The sequence below is a fragment of the Alternaria novae-zelandiae genome (assembly GCF_023758075.1).
Source record: "Alternaria novae-zelandiae strain BMP 2774 chromosome Unknown scaffold_1, whole genome shotgun sequence".
NCBI classification, from domain to species: Eukaryota; Fungi; Ascomycota; class Dothideomycetes; order Pleosporales; family Pleosporaceae; genus Alternaria; species Alternaria novae-zelandiae.
Window position 1 is genome coordinate 2,354,638 of NW_026056961.1, and position 18,436 is coordinate 2,373,073.

At 52.2% G+C, this 18,436-nt stretch overlaps 3 protein-coding genes across 3 annotated transcripts; all 3 read right to left on the bottom strand.

Annotated features, from left to right (window-relative positions):
* Positions 1–1,613: 1,613 nt before the first annotated feature.
* Positions 1,614–6,594, bottom strand: J4E88_000762 (uncharacterized protein; the record flags this gene model as incomplete). Its single annotated transcript, XM_049394436.1, has 4 exons — positions 1,614–3,276; positions 3,348–5,697; positions 5,744–6,344; positions 6,409–6,594. The coding sequence occupies 4 exons, from the start codon at positions 6,592–6,594 to the stop codon at positions 1,614–1,616; spliced, it is 4,800 nt and encodes a 1,599-aa protein (XP_049260265.1).
* Positions 6,595–12,203: 5,609 nt separating this feature from the next.
* On the bottom strand, positions 12,204–13,009 carry J4E88_000763 (uncharacterized protein; the record flags this gene model as incomplete). Its single annotated transcript, XM_049394437.1, has 2 exons — positions 12,204–12,517; positions 12,739–13,009. 2 exons carry the CDS (start codon positions 13,007–13,009, stop codon positions 12,204–12,206), a joined length of 585 nt encoding a protein of 194 aa, XP_049260266.1.
* Positions 13,010–13,775: 766 nt separating this feature from the next.
* Positions 13,776–15,634, bottom strand: PHO5 (acid phosphatase pho5; the record flags this gene model as incomplete). The annotated part of the gene is made up of 4 exons (XM_049394438.1): positions 13,776–14,228; positions 14,283–15,055; positions 15,105–15,522; positions 15,575–15,634. The coding sequence occupies 4 exons, from the start codon at positions 15,632–15,634 to the stop codon at positions 13,776–13,778; spliced, it is 1,704 nt and encodes a 567-aa protein (XP_049260267.1).
* Between the last annotated feature and the right edge of the window lie 2,802 nt (positions 15,635–18,436).

Below are 18,436 nucleotides of genomic sequence, written 5' to 3' on the forward strand. Positions count from 1 at the left end.
GACAACGAAATACGTCAGGATGCCGAAAGGTACCCTAATACACATACCCAAGATCTGGGTACTAGATTATGCAACACGTCGGCGAACAACGAAAACGTCCATCCCCAGCAAGAGTGCAATCATGAAACCCGTATGGATGGCGGCGTAGTAGCCTGGCTGCAGGTATTCGGAAGCTGGATTCTCTTCTGGAACACCTGGTAAGTCTCGACCATATCCTAACCCTCCTTTCTACAACAACTGACCTCAAACACCGCCAGGGGCTTAACAAACTCCTACGGAGTATTCCAAACATACTACGTCAACTTCCTACTCCCAACACACAGCGCTTCAGCGATATCCTGGATAGGATCTATTCAGCTCTTTCTCACCATGGTGGTTGGCATACCCGCTGGGATAATGCTCGATCGCGGACACCTTCGACTTCTCATCGCACTCGGGACGCTTTTCGAAGTAGGAGGCCTCTTTGCGACAGCACAGTGCTCAAAGTATTGGCAGATCTTCCTGGCGCAAGGCGTCTGTGTAGGTCTAGGTAGTGGCTTGCTTGGCTTGACGAGTGTTGCGGTTATCCCGTTGTACTGGAAAAGGAAAAAGATGATTGCAACGGGTATTGCGGCGACAGGAAGTAGTCTTGGTAAGCCGCTGTCGCTAATCCTGCTTCAACGACATATTCTAACTTGGTAAATCCCGGCTCAGCTGGTATACTCTATCCACTCATGATGCGCCGCCTCTTTGTCACAATAGGTTTTCCTTGGGCTGTGCGTGCCCTCGCATTCCTGATCCTCGGATGCATGGCTGTGTGCTTCGCGGTTATGCGGCTGAGACCTCGAGCGCCAAGGAAAGGGTCAATATTAAACATTCGAATGCTCAAGGATAGAAGCTACACTGCATTTGTCCTTGGTTAGTTACCTTCTTTTCCCTCATGAATCCACTCATGCTTGCAAAGTCCTTTCGAGAGCGGAAAGAGCTAACGACACCCAGCATTCACACTCATGATGGCCACCGCATATATCCCCTTCTTCTACATCCAAGACTATGCGCTCAAGCTCTCTCTCGATACCGAATCTGCCTTCTCCCTTCTCAGCATCATGAACGCTTCCTCCCTTCTTGGTCGTCTAGCGCCTAACTACCTCGCCGACCGCTTCGGTGGCGTGAACATCATGCTGCCTTGTTGTCTTCTCTCATCCTTGGTCATCTTCATCTTCCCACTCGCCGTAGAAAAACCTAGTCTTATCGCTATTTCGGTCGTGTATGGTTTCATTTCCGGTGGGATGGTCAGTCTTCCTGCGCCCATTATTGCGGCGTTGACGAGCGACGTGGGGGAGCTGGGGGCGCGGATGGGAATGGCCTATTCGATTGCGGCGTTTGGGGGGTTGGTTGGGAGTCCGGTTGCGGGGGCAGCGAAGAGAGATGCACCTGCTGGTGTTTCAGGTAGAGCGGTTGAGGATGTCCGGAGGGAATTTTGGGGCGTTTGGTTTGTGGGCGGTGGAGGGATGTTGTTAGCTACAGGGTTTTTGGTGCTGACGAGGTGGTTGAAAGTGTCGCGGTGGTCGTGGACACTGCGCATATAGGAAGTTTAATGCCGATCTGCTCCTGTCATTGTTCTAGCTATACAACTAAGTCTCTGCTACATCCCCGTACCGCTTGACAATCTTCTCAAACACCTCGTCCAGAGTTGCCTTGCCCACGCTGTAAAACTCCACATTCAGCTCGTCCTTCGCGCCCTCCAATGTCCTAATCAAGCCCGCAAACTCATTACCGTCAGCCGGAATCTCAAACCTGACCTGACCGCCCTGCGTCTCGCGACTAACGTTCGCCAAGGGAAAGGTCACAGCAATCCATTCCTTCATCTTCTGCAGTTCCTGCGTTGTGGTGCAAGGTGCTGAGCGCGACACGAGATGAATGTGATATTCGCTGCCCGCACGCTGCTTCAGGTCTTCGCGGTCGCCAAGAGCGAGCATGCGCGACGAGACAATGCCAATGCGGTCGGCCAGGGCGTCGGCCTCCTCCATCGAGTGCGTCGTGAGTACAACGGCGCGTCGCTTTGCAATGGTTTGCAGGCAGCGCCACATGACGCGCTTTGCATTCGCGTCGAGCGCCGAAGAAGGTTCGTCGAGGACCAGGACACGGGGGTTTCCGACTAGTGCGACAGCCAGAGAAAGTTTGCGCTTCGTACCGCCAGAAAGCTTCTGTGCCAATTGATCAGTCCAGTCACTGAGACCGCAGGCTGCAATCACGGTCGACACGTTATGTTCCACGTCCCTGACTCCTCTTATTTTGGCAAAGAAGCGCAGCGTCTCGCGGACAGTGAGGACGTCGGCAGAGTCAAACTGTGGGCACACACCAAGACTGGAGCGTGCTGCAAGGGGACTAGTCAGGATTGGGTTGCCGGCGATGTCGATTATAGATCCTGGTGTTGAGGGTTTGATGTCGCCACGAATCATCGAGATGATGGTCGATTTGCCAGCACCGTTGGGTCCAAGTAAAGCAAAAATCTCCGATGTCTTGACACCAAACGTGACATCGTCGACTGCGAGGTTCTTGCCAAAAGACCTAGTCACAGACTCAACCCGGAGGTCAATGTCAGGTGATGCCAATCGTCTACGTTCGGTAAGAAGATCAGCCGTGTACATGTCTGTCGCCTCTGTATCGCTGACCAGACTTTCGCGGCGCAATGAAGGCAGAGCGAAGCCACTATCCCACCAAATGAGAAGCGCAAACAAGAGAGCAATTTGCACAACCAAGAACAAGACGGGCCCGCCGTACAGATAGAGGGAGCCGTCGCTGTGGCCGTTGCACTTCAACCCAAGCTGCTGAAGACCGATAAATAGCGTCCTTTCCAAGCTCACTACTGGCGATATGATGGCGAGACCAAAGTACAGGGCGTTCATCGTGGATTCCAGGTTTGCGTATGGTGTGGTGGCCTGGATCTCCATCACGCCAGCGAAGTAGGCAAAATAGACAATGACCTGCATCAAGGCCATCAAGAACCAAGCCGTAACTGGCTTCTTTGTAAACATGGAGAAGACATAGCTGAGTAGCGCGCACGCAATGCCATACAGAAGGAAGATGACGAAGACCAGGCCGAGTCCATGCCAGACGGGCGTCGACATGGAAAGAAGACCTGTAGCAACGGCACTGATTATGACGACGAAGGTACCGTCGAAAGCCAGATGGGAAAGCCAAAGTGGCATTGGACGGATCCCGTTGGAGTATTGCATCGAGCGGACGTTTGACAGGCGCTCATCCGTCGGGTATAAGACGAAAAACACTGGATAGCTATTGTGCATGTCAGCTTTGTTGTGCGACTTGTGCGACTTGCGCGACTTGCGCGACTGGTTAAAACGTACCAGGCCATGATCAGTCCATAATAAATGATGAACATCGTAGCATCGGGAGCCATGAGGCTCGGAATGACAGTACTGGCGAATTCGTTGTAAGAGCTCGAGATGCCAACGCCACCAGCCATGACGTTGTAGAAGTTCAGCATCTGTTGCATGGCGGCGCCTCCGCTGATGTCGCCCATGATAGTGGGGTTGGTTGAGCTATCACCCATCCAGATTCCGCCTCTGAGTTCTGTGGTGGGAAAACCACCATCAGAGATGTATCTGGGATGGGCAACTAGTTCTTTCCAGTCGTTCTGAACTGCTCGCGCGAATTCTTCGTACGTATCGACGATCAATAGCTGGTTCTCAAGCTGTGAAGAATTCGTGTACCCGGATTGATAGGTGTCAGAGTAACTCAAAGTGTGGTTGGTAGAGTAGACGTCTGCCATCAAACTAGTCCTTGTTGAGTTGAGTCGATCGGAAGGCCCAGCAACGTACGACTTTCGAAGTTCGTCCGTGCCAGAATAATAGGCATTACTCTCTGTATAGAAAACACCAATGTCGTTCCGATATGCGTTATCGTCAACAAGGTCTGCTTGCACTGGGCATCCCAGCGGAGCATCGAACTTCTTGATCAGTAGAGGCGCAACACCTGCACCAACAAGAGCGAAAGCAACGGCGACAAAGTAAGGTAGCCATCGACGTTTGAGAACCTTGACTCTCTTGAGCACCAGAATCCACCACTGCTTGAGAAGAGAAACGGGCTGCCCTTCGGACAGTTCATAGTCCAATTCGGTTGCATCAACAATGATGTTTTCAGTCTTCGCTTTCACAGAATCGTCTTGTTCGGTCTTCTCCTCCAAAGGTTGGATTGAATCACCGGTGATTTTGATAAATAGTTCCTCCATGGTCGGTCCGGAAAGCTGGTAGCCACCGAGGTTGTGATTGTCGAGCTCGGCCGCAACCTCTGCAGCATGAGCGGCTGTCGCGACATGGTACGTCGTCATGTGCCGCGATTGTTCCGTTCGGAGTTGCCCCGAGATGCTGATATCGACGTCTGTCTTGTAAGGCAGTTTGACAGTATAGCCATCACCAAAGCCATGTTTCAAGGACGCCGAAGTGCCTGCAGCACGAAGAGTACCTTGATACATGATGGCAATATCATCAGCAAGGTAATCGACCTCGTCGAGGAAGTGAGTCGTCATGATGATGGTGCGATTTCGCCGCTCAGTGAGTAAGATCTCCCAGATTCTTCGCCGGGAAATTGGATCTAGGCCTGTGGAGACTTCATCCACACAGCAGACTGCACTTCCACCCGCGAACATCATCGCCATCTGGAGCTTCCGCTTCTGGCCACCAGAGAGTGTCTTAGCTCTAGCTGAAAGCTTCTTGAGAAGATCGACACCTTTAGCGAGATCGTTGACGACCTCGTGGTTCGCTGCTGATAGGCATTTCAGATCGCTGAAGATGCGGATGTGCTCTTGGACCGTCAATTCAGGCCAGATGACATTGTTCTGTGGAGCGTACCCGAGTCTGCCTGTTGGGTCGATGATGATGTTTCCAGACGTAACCCTCTGTTCACCCGTGATGCAGTTCAACGTTGTTGACTTGCCACTTCCATTAGGTCCAAGCAAGCAAAAGATTTGTCCGGGATATGCGTTGAAATCGACACCTTTGACCGCATCAACATTCTTACGGCGTCGAAACACTCGAGCAAAGAAGCCAGGCTTGTATGTTTTGCAGAAGTCAGAGACCCTGACGGTCGGATCGCCTGCGCTTGCTGGCCGATCGAAACGTCTGTGTGGAGATGCTGTTGAGAAGAGGAGATGCTCTACTAGTAAACCTAGGATCGGAAACACGAATACGTGTAAGACCAATATGAGCCAGTGGATGTACAGCGGAAAACGCCAATGTTCGGACTCGCTCGCCTCATCGGCCCGATGCATCATGCTGACCGGTTTGCCGGCTGCTTCGAATGTTGCCATGCCAGTAATAAAGTACGTCAAGTTTGCTGAAGGGAACAAGACGCTCAGTATGGCGCAAACAGTACTCGTCTGGTTGAAAAGCACTGCTGGAAGGATGGCGGCGACTAGTGTGACGACCACCATGATGGGGCCACTCAACTGGGCTTTCTTGAAGAAAGAGGCCCCGAAGAGAGAGAATCCAGTCACTGCGAGCCCGTAAAGTAGAACGAATCCCACGGGTAGATAGTTAGAAGTGACGGGCAAGATGGCGGCGGAGATGACGATGGCCACTGCCAGCCAGCCGGGAAAGTAGACCAGCGCAAACGATGCGTAAGCCGCGATTTGTCGAACGGCTATGCCCCGGAACTTGGACCCTCCCATTATCATGGTGTCAATCAAACTAGACATTCCTGGCTAACGTCAGTCCGTGTTCTGGGAATAAATGCTGCCACGTACCAATTTCGCGCTCGCGAGCAACAAATGAAGTCAGATGATCGACCACACCAATGAGTGTAAGAGTGAAGATGGGTGGAAAGGCCCACGTCACAAGGTTTAGGTACGATGCGGTTCGATCGGCTTCCAGTGCTCCCTGATCCTGACGAGTGAATGCGATGATATCTAGCTCGGGAGGAATCTGCGATGTATTGTCTGGTTGGGACCGTGCGATAATCTCGAGCTCGAGAGCGCGCTGCAAAGGGGATGTGGCTACCTCGATGGCGTTGCTGGTGCTCGTAATGTCGATGGGACCATACGGCGTGGTCAACCCTTGGATTGTGTAGTTCCAGTATCCGGCTGACGACTCGTTGGCTCCCTCGGTTGGACTGGAGAAGAATACAATGGCGCTGTAGCATGGTGAGTTGCCTTCGTTGTCGGTTCGGCAAACTACAGCAAGGCTTCTGGTATCGTCGTATAGCTCTGGCGTTTTCCCAGCAGCGCTGATCCGTCGTGAGAGTGTATCAATGACAGCTGAGACCTCTCCTCCTTTCATACCGTTGTCGACGAAGCCTACAATGTCGTGGCCAGAACTAGCTCGTAGTCCTTCCTCAAGGGAGGGTAGCTATTCGAGTGTTAGTATTGGTTCGATTCTGTGTTGGCCCCTCAAAGCGTTGGAGGCCACTAACCTGGCGAGCCGAAGACACACCCCAATGCCCCCCGGAAGCAAACCACGTCTTGCTGAAAGCGATAATAAGAATGACAACAAGCGGAATAGCGAGTGCACGGATGAAAGTGGTGATTGGTCTTCTCAAGCAGACAAGCAAGAGAGTTTTGCGCATGAGCGCCCAAATTTGGCGGAACAGCAAATCCATGGTTGCGATCAGGAACGAGTGAAGAAAGATTCAAGAAGGCATTCAGCGAAGGCTCGGATGGAAGACACCCGCTTTGTTGAGGTATACGAAAGGTGTTGAAGTCGAGCCTGAGGGGTATGGATTGTTCATAGTCAAACTGCCGTAGAGCTAGTTTGCACATGCCTAGTGATACAAGCATTAGCCCAGAGTGAAGGGGCTGTGCTAAGGCAGGTGCGGGTAAGCTAGTATGCCTGTGCGTAGACAGGGACCGTTTTTGTCGCGCATCTTTTGCGAATCATAGATGCTGTCCCTGCTACTCGGGTCCGCGGGTGTCTCCGCTATCAATCTCGTACAGACGACAGAGAAATGCCGGACAGCTGAACACGTTATCTTGCTTGACGCTCTCTATGTTCGTGAAACTAGCTTACCACCGGAGTCACCTTAGCTATGTCCTTAGCTATGTTGTCCTGGGTTACTTCCGTGTTGTGCCATGATGATAGGAGAAACAGCCGACTAAATGTGCGCTTGGGTCTCAGTGCGAAGTGCAGCCGTACGGGACTCCAGGGGCGGCCAATGCGCAAGGCGGAGTTCGTGCTCGGGCCATCTGCGCCGTGATTGGAGCGGTCGGGTTCTCTGTATGATGATTGGACGGCTATACGCTAGGCGAGGCTGAGTGGAGAATCTTAATACCCGAAGCTTTGCACCACACCAACACCAACGATTATAAGGACGTATTTTAATTTCATCGAGTTGGTGTTGCAAGCAACGGTATATATACATATGGATAAGTATGAGGTGCAGGACAGCCTGCTCGCGATTGGGTGGGTGAAATGATCTTGGGGCTCGGCGCGCCGAGCTACCGGCCGATGCGATTGTAAGGACGGGGATTTCGTGTCATCACACCAATACTGTTGTTGATGCCCCCTTCCGGCGTGTGGTCAAGCAGCAGGGCGTTGCGCGACCACGGCCGTCGCGCGCACAAGTACCTAGGTACGTCAGACTACCGCTCCAGTCTTCTTGAACAGTGCCAATCTCCATGCGCGTATCGCACCGCGTTCGTCGTAAGAACGATAGCGACTCCCGTAGGCATCACCGCGTCAACGTGGAAGCAAGAGGATGTCGGAACTCTTTTTGCGATCGGTGCAGGTGGGCAACAGGATACCTTTCTACAACCGCCATTGTGGTCGCCCCAAGTCCCTTGCAGAAGATGGACTTCCCTACGCGCAGCTACACAGAGCGCGTAATCACGAAGTATTAGAAATGACTTGACGCCGGGTATCATTAATTGGTTCTCGCGACGATAATGAACAGCCACTTCACTCGTTAGATGGCTCTCCCTCCATAATCGTGGGTGAGCCTTTTCAGGATACGGCGATCTGTAGATGATGGGCAGTCGCCCCGCGTCAGTTTCAGCCTTGCGCGTTGATTTGGCCCCCACACTTATTCTACATAGCCTCCACCGTCTCACAAGATGGCGGAGCTAAGGCAGTGGCTATTTAGGTCTTTCAAACATAACGATCTAACAGTCCCCAGCTTCCTATCTTCGTCCTCCCGGTTTTCGCACTCCCATTAATGTTTGTACAATCATGGGCAGGCTAAACCGTTGCTTCCCGAAGCTCCTCCCCACGCTAACCGGATGGAGGAGATTAGCCATCCTGAACATCGGCGCGATGACCCTTCTGACGCTATTACTTTGCGGCTTCACCGTGGCTTCGATGCTCAAAACAGACCTCTCACGAATAAACAAACCGAATTACGGTGGGCCTGAGACAAACCGAGCGGCCGTGGTGCGCAACACCTTCCTGTTCCACAGATCGCAGTGCAGTGTATCGAGATCGGGTTACTCGACATCGGATGTCATCAACACGATCCTCCACCTACTCGTCAACGGTATATCGAGTGCGGTCCTGGCGTCGTCCAGTTTCTTCTCGCAGGTACTCAGCTCGCCAACTCGTGCAGAAGTGGATGTGTCGCACGCGCGGGGAAGGTCAGTCGATATCGGAGTGCTATCATGGCGAAACGCGATACGTTTGTCTCCTTTTAAGAGGGTGGCTTGGATCATACTGTTGATCACGTCGCTGCCTCTGCATCTGCTCTTCAACAGTGCCATACTGCAGTCAAAATCCGGTTCAGCCTGTGAAGTGGGCATATCGAACCCTCTTCTCTTGGCCGTTACACTGGCTTGTTTGGTCAAAGTGGTTATCTGTGTGATAACTGTCTTGGTCCTAGGTTTTCAGGAACCCCTGGTCACGCCCGGAGACGCATTGTCTTCGTTCATCTCGAATCCCGACCCATTTACCGCTGGCAGACTGGACATGCTGGTGAAACAGTCGACGCACGGGGCTAGTGATGGTGGCTCGATACTGTGGCGGTATACGTATCTAAGACGGGCATCCTCCATTTCACGAAGAACATGGGCATGTACATACGCCTTTTTTATTGCCTTCATCGTGGCTGCAGCTGGAGTTCTGATCAAAGAATGTCAAATGTTGACGATAAGGAAGAATAACTCGACGTGAGTTCCCACTCCGAGCCATCACGCGCATTATCTGATCCGTACTGTAGGGACTATACTACCACTAATCCTACGATCCGACCACCCAATTCCTCCGTTCCCTTCATCACGACAGTGCTTCTAGCCAACATTCCACAGCTCTTGCTCTCAGTCTGGTACTTCGCGTACAACGCCATATTGACTCGCCTGCAACTCAGCCAGGAATGGGCTCTGTTCTCCACGTCATTCCGACCTCTTCGGGTCTCTCAGCCCAGGTATTTTCCCGGTCTTTCCTGACACACTCATGGGGATGCAATGCCATCTACATTGACGAAGAACATGAAGAATAGCTTGCTAACGAAAGCTTCAAAAAGAGGTCAGCAGGTTGGGACCTATAGACTCCAGCTCCCGTATAAATACAGCATCCTCCTGATCATCCTCAGTGCGATTCTGCACTTCCTCCTTTCAGAGAGCTCATCTGTAGCTCTTTACACCGATAGTATGTACCAAGACAAAGACGCAACGAATATATGCAACACGCAGACACTGATACTACACATTAGCCGATACGACCAACGGTTGGGACAGCTGGAAAGACTACCAATCTCTACCAGACGACTTCTATGTCTCTTGGAGTCTATCTCCAACATACTTAGCCGGACTGCTGGCCCTGGCCACCGCCGCCATCCAGATCCCCTGGCTTCTGGGCTTATTGCGACTGCCCGGGCACATGCCACCCATTGGATCAGACTCGCGGGCCATAGCGGCTGCTTGCCATGTATCGCCGTTAGCCAAAGCCCCGCTTACTGATCAAACCAATGGGAAAGAGGAAGGTTATGAGCCCGTGTCCATGGCCGAGGAAGAAGGGCACAGTGGTTTGCTCGCCGTTTCCAGGAGTCTTCTCTCGTGGGGCGTGGTGAAGATGCCTCAAGATTGGTATGATGCTCAGGTAGACCAGCGAAGTGGTCCAGAAACTCGCCGGCCGGTGGAGCATCTCAGTTTCGGTACGGCATTGGACGGTGTTAAAAAGCCTATTAGGGGACGTTTCTACGCATGAACACGCGCTCAGCAGCTTGATAGTGGTGATACATAGCTGAATTCTTTACCGTGGACCCTTTCTGATCTCTACGCCCCTAGCACAGCTCTGCTTGTTGTAGTTGCACTAGACAAGGTCTAGTCAAAGGCATCGTTGAGCCTACGATCCAGTCGCGACAAGAAAACATATAGCTGATTGGGACGGTTTAGGTAATTATGCATGTGTTGTCGTGTAAGGCTGTGCGGGGCTGTGTAGGCACATAATAAAGATGGTGGCGTTTCAGGCCTTCGATGATGACTGCAGACACACGCCACTGGGTGGTGCGACTTTGATCGTGGAACGCGATGTCAGATTAGTAGAAGGAACAAACCAATAATTCGGTGACATTATCATAAAACCGCTAAGGCATCAACGTAATAGGATCAAGTACAGAAGTTGCACCTTGAGAAGAGGAGGTTCTCTGGAGATGAGTGGAAGCGCCACAACACATCCTCGCATGCGGGGCGTAGTACTATTAAAGCCACCGACGCTTCGGCGTCCTTCTTCCGCTTACGATTGGTCTAAGATCGCTTTCGCCCCTAATGAACTGATAGCTGTGTAGCCATGTAAATAGCTTGGTTTCGCATTAATGTCTGCCGCTTATGAGCCTGTTCAGCCTACTTCGAGGCTTCCAGTACTTTCTGTACAAAACACAACCATGACTGCAACACCAACAGCAACGTTTATAACCGACCAGAACGTTATTAAAGAATTTAATCGCGGTTCAATTACTACAGTTTTCACGCCTCCACCCTCATGTACTGAAACTATTACGTCCGCCACCGGTGCTTTATTCGTTGGACACTACAGACTCGACTTTGACCAGGAGTGTTATCCTAGAGCGTCCAATCCATCTGAAGCACCAGCACCATCTTCTGGATGGGATGCATATTACTGTGCGCGAGTCGTAACCGAATCGGATATACCGACTAATGCTGCGTAGATAGCCCGGCCATATGCCCTGCCGGTTGGACCGCTGCGACTACATTCACGAGCGCCATTCCCATACACCCAACACCATCGGCATATTTCCTCGGGTCTGCCACTACAGCGGCTTTATGCTGTCCTCTGTAAGTACTCATCGTTGGCGTCATCAAACTACAAACTCTTCAGCGCTGACTTCCCCTTAGTGGATACTCGTTGTTTCTAGATGGCCACCAATGCTCATCCATAGTAACAGCAAACCAAGTTCTCACAGTGCGCATCTACGATGGTCCATTTAGCTCGAGCAATTTGAGCATAAGTACACAAGCCTCCGATTGGTGGGTGTTTGGTGACGGTGTGCCTATCATGTGGCAATCAACAGACTCGGCGGTACTTGCGCACGCTTCTCTCACAACATCGAGCCAAACAATCACTGGGCCAACGCAGAACCCACCAAACACATCTGCTACAGATGACAGCTCGCCTACCGAGACCCTGTCCTCATCGTCTGGCGGCCTGTCCACGGGCGCGAAGGCCGGATTGGGAATTGGCATAACAGCGGCTGTGCTCATACTACTAGCGATTGGTTTTCTTCTTGGGAAGAGAAGGCGACGGCGTTATGGGCACACGCCAGCCACTAAGGAAAGCTCCATGCCAGGCCAAGATGCTCAACAGTATGGAGAAAGTGACCACGGACATTTGGGATATCAGGAGATGCCGGCGGATCATGCGAGGACGGAGATGCAAGCAAATTCGGTGAGGGTAGTGAACCAGCACGAGCTACCTAATGTATCGCATTAGCGAGATGTTGTTCATGTGGAGAAATGAAACAGAATAATGCGTAATGTAAGGTCTGAAATTCTGACTAGCGTGTACAAGTCTGCTACGTCATGGGGGACTTGGTAAAGACGGTGAGTGGCGAGACTGTAAAGGTGTGCGTCGGAAGGACAGTGTTGTAAAAGAATGGGGGTACTGTTGGCCGGTAAGACATTTTCATCGTGAAGGCTTCGTGGTGATGGTGAGTCCGGAGGAGAATTTTGTCATTCGTTCTGTTAACCATGATGTGATGCTCAGGCTCACAAGTATCGCGAACCATCACACCCCGACTGCTTTTGACTGAACTTCTTCCAGCGTGTACTAGTCGCGCGCAGTAAAGCCGTCCTGTCTGGCCTGCTTTGGCATGTACTTTTCCAATTGTTCCTGGAAGCGGCTATCAGGCAGGTCCATGTGGGCATTTCCCCAGTTCGTGTTCAAGAGTTTTTGAGCGAGACCGTTGTCCATGACGCCGATCTGTTGAAGATGGCATGCCTGCCATATCTCTAAGTCATTCTCGATGTCGTCATCCGCCGCCTTCGCGAGACGTAGTGACGCCGTGTTCGCCCCGCCACGATGCGCGACCAATTTTGGGTGGTAACCCTCCCAGCGAATATCCCGTGGGTCGGCATCGTCATCTGAATTGAGAAGTCAGTCCTAATCTTAGACGGATGAGACGTGATTTATGTCGTACAGTTACCGTGAGCAGACCACATGACGGACCATGCAGCCCCGCCACGCGTCCAGACCATGGCATGCTCCCAATCGTGACGGTGTCCGGTAGTGTCAGCCACAGCCCTGTCCATCTCGCTGTAGTAAGCGTACATGTAGACGCACCATCCGTGGTTGCATCGTTCACGTGCATACGTGTTGCAGTTCCACTGGCGCGACGAATCGCGACACTCTCCTACGGAAAACTTTGCATCCAGACCAGGATTGGTGTTGCCGTTGGAGTCTATGGCCGAAGTTTGATAACATACGTCCTTGTCCCAGTCAAGGACTGGCTGCCACTTCAACGCCCCTTCCGTCCCGCTGATGAGTGGATTCAGTATCACTCCGGTCAAACTCGCGGTGGCCACACTGATGAGAGCGAAGAGCAGAGCTGCTTTGGCGGCCGGGAAGCGAGACATGACGTGTCTAAATTTGGTATGGATTGGTGTGAGAGAATGAGGCGTGAATTGGAGATGAGACAAACGAGGATTTGGTGACCGGTTTCCTGCTCTTGATGATTGCTTGATGTTCTGAGCTTGCAGTTCCATCGCCATAGAGGAGCAGACGACCCGACTTTATATCAGACATACTCTCAGCTGGCTTATACTCGTAAGTAGATTTGGTCGCTTACTCTAGACGTCTCGGACGTCCGGCAACGGTGATGTTCAGCTAGTCCGGCGTGTACTACCCGAGTAACATCTTCAGCTATCACTACGATCGTGGCGTCGTAGGATCCTCCATAAACGTGATGCACAGTGCTGTAGAGGTCATACAGACGTCAGGCCAGTACAGTCAGTACGACGTGTTGTACCAGCGGAGATCTCTTTTTGTTCCTGCGTTTACATGGCACCAAGCTGGGGTATGCTGCAACTGGCCTAGGCTAAACCGCAAATAGCTCAGCCCAAGCAATTCCAACGTCGGAACACTTCTTATCGCTCTCGCTGAACCATCTGATGGTCGCTCGGATGAGATGCGTGGAACTCTGTAGCTCTATGCTAGTGGCCAATATGTCAGCATTACTGTAACGTTCTCAAAGGATCAGTGTAAGCTAGTTCTTTCCACAAAGAGATTGATGAAATGTGAGTGAATGCATTACAGTCTAGGTATCGATGCTACATGAATACGGGTATGAAGGCATGAGCCTGAAAAGAGAAGAAAGAATGACGCGCGGAACGACAGCGCAAACTAAGCCTTGAGCTCAGTGGTGCCAGCCTCGTCGCTGCTGCGGTTCTCCGCCTTGCGCGCGTACTCCGTACCAGTGATGGACTCATCACCCATATCCCAGTCTTGCGCAAGGTCCTCGAGCGTCCTGCGCTTGGTCTCCGGGATCAACAAGGTAGTGAAGATACCACAGAACATGAAAGCTGAGAAAATTTGCATGACGTGGTTCAACCATGGGTTCTTGTTCGTCGCTGTAGCGCCCCGAGTTCGAAGAGGAGAGATAGCTCCCTGAGCGATGATGGAGCCGATCTTTCCTGAGCCAGCAGAGATTCCGTGGGATGTGGATCGGTAGCGAGTTGGGAAGCACTCTCCAGGCACGATGAAGGTGGTCGTGTTGGGACCCCAGTTGAAGAAGAGCTGGATGAGGACGTAGATGGCCAACATGGCGTGGTGGCTGAGGTGACTGTAGGCGAATCCCTAATTGAAAGTTAGTGTGTGTCTTTGATGCATCAAATTGGAACATATACATACCCAGACAATGAAGAGGATGGTGAGAATGGTAAAACCAGCGAGCTGGAGTGTTTTGCGTCCAACAGTATCGATAGTCGCTACCGCAAGCCAGTATCCGGGGATAGCTCCAGCGCACACCAAGATAGCGTTACCGGCAGCAAGGTTGTGTAGATTAAGATATAGATTGTCACCGTTGGCGTAGCCGATAGCTTGGAGAACAGTCGAGGAATTCAGGCCGAGTCCATAGAATGCGACATCGAGAAGGAGCCATGACATTGCGGTACCGAAAAGAATCTTGCCGTTGCGGAGCTTGCCGTAGAACCTAAAGAAGTCGCCAAAAGAAGCCTTGGGAACTTCAAGTTGAGCAGTGGCCTGGGTCTGGGCAACTTGGGCGATTGCATCAGGGTCGCCGTTGCCATGCTTACCAGAGAGGTACTGGTTGGTGTCTGCGTTTGCCTTCTCGACGTCACGGGCGACATCGAACGTGTAGCGAGGAGTCTCGGGAATGGTAAGACGGTAGTAGAGCGCGATGCAGGCTGGGACGATGCCAATTCCGATAAGGGCACGCCACATCTTGTCAACCGCGATAGAGCACTGACCATCACAGTCTGCGTAGCCCTTAGCGCCTGAGAGCGTGTCCTTGAAACCGGCAACGAGGCAAAGCATGACCAGAGCACCACCGAGCTGACCAAAACCTTGCATGGCGAAGACGGCACCCATCATAGCACCACGCCATTTGGTCGTGGCAAACTCAGAAGTGATGATGGACGACAGTGGGTAGTCACCACCGATACCTGATAGCTATTAGCAAGGCGACAATTTATAACTCGACAATAAACTCACCAATTCCCATCAATACACGCCAGAAGATGATCAAACCGACAACCGAAGTGCCGGGACCGGGGCCAGTGAGAGACTGAGCGAGTGTGGCGACGATGATGAGGATCAACTCAAGACCGTACATCTTCTTTCGTCCAACGATATCGGCCAGTGTACCGAATCCGACTTGCCCAAGAACAGTACCAGCTGATGTTGCAAGCTTGATGGCTGTGTCTTGTTGGGTGAGAAGCACACCCTTATTGTCGTGCTTGTAAACGATACCCAACATGATCGTCAAGAGAGACACGCAGAAGATGTCGTACGAATCCGTGAAGAAACCGGTACCTGCGACCAAGATGGCGCGCACATGGTACCAGCCAAAGGGCGCTTTGTCGATCTCAGCGAGCGCAAGCCGGCGTCGCTCATTGGGGTCTTCAATATGCTAAGAACAGTCAGCAAGGCTGCTACTTAAGACGTCGACTGTGTTACCATACCGCGAAGTCATTGTTGAAGTTGTGGAACGCGGCGTTGCCGCCAGCTGTCTTGTGAGCCATTGTGAAGCTTTGCCGAGACTTGTCAAGAGATTAGACGAGGCTTGAGTCCGGAAAAGACGGCTGTAGGAGCTGGAGATCAGTGGTAGAGGGTGCAGGGCCAAGCTATATATCTGCACTCAAGCTTACGCCGAGTGCTGAGCATCATGCTTGTATGCCAAACCTACGGTACCCACGGACCAGTAAGATCATTCCGTTCTGGCACGCCCGCAGATTTGCAATCTTTCCTTCGGCCTTTCCGCTGTAAGCAGCATACTCACTCGTGAAAATGCGCCTTTGCGAGCCCAGGCCGCCACAAGGCTTGACGCGTCTTGAGGGTTATCCTTGCCGCGCATCTGGTGTGGTGAAGGGAACGCGAGGAGAGGACGTTCGGTCCAATCATGTACCCCACGTGCTGCGCCAAGACGCTAAAAGGGGCACGGCCAGAACGCCTTCTCCCAACATCGCCCCGATTGACCTTTGAAGGATTGGAGCTTCTTCGCACTCAAGACTCTCTTGGAAAGCTTGGGTGCATCCTTATGATTTTGTGGCTTGCCTTTAGACGCTTGATCAACACTCACGATGACATCCAACGCGTATGCCGCCGACCTACCTGATCAGTCTTGTCTCGTCTTCTCCAAAGGAATGGCTCGAACTGAACCTGGTCCCGTACCCCATGCCTCGACCGACTAGTACCGGGCCCGTCAGATGGGGTTGCATGCATCAAGCAACTGTCTCCGCTAGCCTGTAATGCGAGACCCGTCTTCTGGACTGTCGGTTGGTCCCGATACCAAACTACTTACCAGCACACTGGCGAATCATCTTGCTCACTAACACCCAACTGGTTATCAGGGAGCAAAATTCTGACACTTTGAGGTGCAGGTCATCGGAGGCAACCCCGTCTAGGGATGCTGCAATGACCGACCCGTGGTTTCATTGGAACCCCCACTGCCATCGATGTTCGACTGCCGCATGATTTTTACCCAATCTCATCGTTGCACGTGGGATGGCACTGCAGCGATCGAATTTATTGGTGCTATGAGCGTTTCGGTCGCTGGACCTGAGCGGCAATCGTACCACCAACCCAACAACAGATGGACAAGCCTACATCGCAAGCGATGCCTTGTTCCAGCGTCCCAAACGTTGAGCCTTTTACAAGATGTATGGCCTTTCGTCGCGTTCTCACATGCGATTTTATCCACACCATCGGCCGTGTTCAATTCGGACTCACCCAAGACAGCGGTTCCAGGAGTGGGTCACTGCAAGACATGCAGGGGAGATGCAGTCGGGTGCTGCGGCCAGGTTGTTCAATCCCGCAATGCAGAATCAGAATCCTCTACTGGGCACCCTCGTCTCTGATGACAATGCGTCGCGGCCTCGCCGAGATCGAGAGGCTTTGCTTCCTACCGAATACCTCGCCTCTCACAACATCTTGATGCGAAGTTTGATTCCTACCGGTCGCTGCATCTACCAGCATATAGTCCGCGGATCTCGCACGATCGGCTTTCCACAAGTTGCACCATTCGGCGCCTCGACCACTACATGTTAGATTCACATGATCTGGCCCCACGTGCCATCAACCAGGCCAGACACGCGGCAAGTAGATCCAATTCGACGTAGAGCACTGGTTTTGAGAACCAGTCATCGCCGTTCTGGACGACGATCTTTCCGCGGATATACCATATCAGGAGAGGGTCGTTCGCCATTGCACGAATGAACTCAAACGCGATCATCATCAATTGGTCATCTATATTCTCATTCCAACTGGTCGTATGGTCTGTTCTCTTCCGTTGGTATTCCTTCAATCGGCGCTTGATGCTCTCATCACGATCTTCTCTTCTTTCCTCCCGCTCGGCTCCTACAGTCATTGGGGCTGCCTGCTCTTTGGGTGGAGACGCCATCTGTTGTCGCTTGACGATCTACTCCGTCAGATACTGAGATTTTCACAGCGGAAGAAGTCGTCTCGGAACCGTTCTATCGTGCGTCCATACTCGTCTTCCAACACTTCCCTCAACAACCTTCGTTTCGGTGCTGGCTGTCTCACCCAAGGCCACGGTCGCTTGAACGTGTGTGTGGTTCTAGTCGCTTGGTTGCGTTGTCGTGGTTGCCTCGGGTTATCTTTCTCCGCTTTCTTCCTCCTCGGATGGGGCACCGGGTAGCGCAAGCCGCGCATCATACAGTGCGTTTTTCTAGGCTTGGAAGCGTCGTCATCCCCTCCTGGACGCTCCTTCCCTGATTGAGGCAGGCCGTGAGCAGTACTTCCTCCTGGCTCGCGATCCCGTGGAACATCTTGAGACGATCGTTCCTCGTTCGGCACACCACACTGTGACTTCATAATCGACGGCGGTGACAGATCTTCATGAGAATGATGCAACTCCGGTTGCTTTCTTTGCTTCGTTGCGCAATCCAAAGGCCAAGCTCCCGGCGGCGAAGGCCTCCATCGCGGAAAGAGGAGACCTTCAGGCCATCCCGTCCATGGAGTCTTCTTCGTCCGCCTCCACCTTTGTCTACTTGGGTTGAAACGCTGAGCATCATGCGTTAGTATGGATTGATAACGATCATCATACTGCGTCCGCAAGTTTGGGTTGACCAATATCTCGTATGCGCGATTGATCTCTTCCATGCGCTGTTGGTCGGTCATGTCTCGAGTGAAAGTTAGAAGGGTATATCTCGTCTTCTACCACAAATACGTCACTTGGACGTCCTAAAGAGAAGATCGGACTGCGCTCAGAATGCGGAAGCCGTACCGAGACATTGCGGAGGCCTTCCTGGTCCTCATATTGTGCAGGGTGGTCTCAATGCTTGGCCTTTGTGCTCGAATGGAAA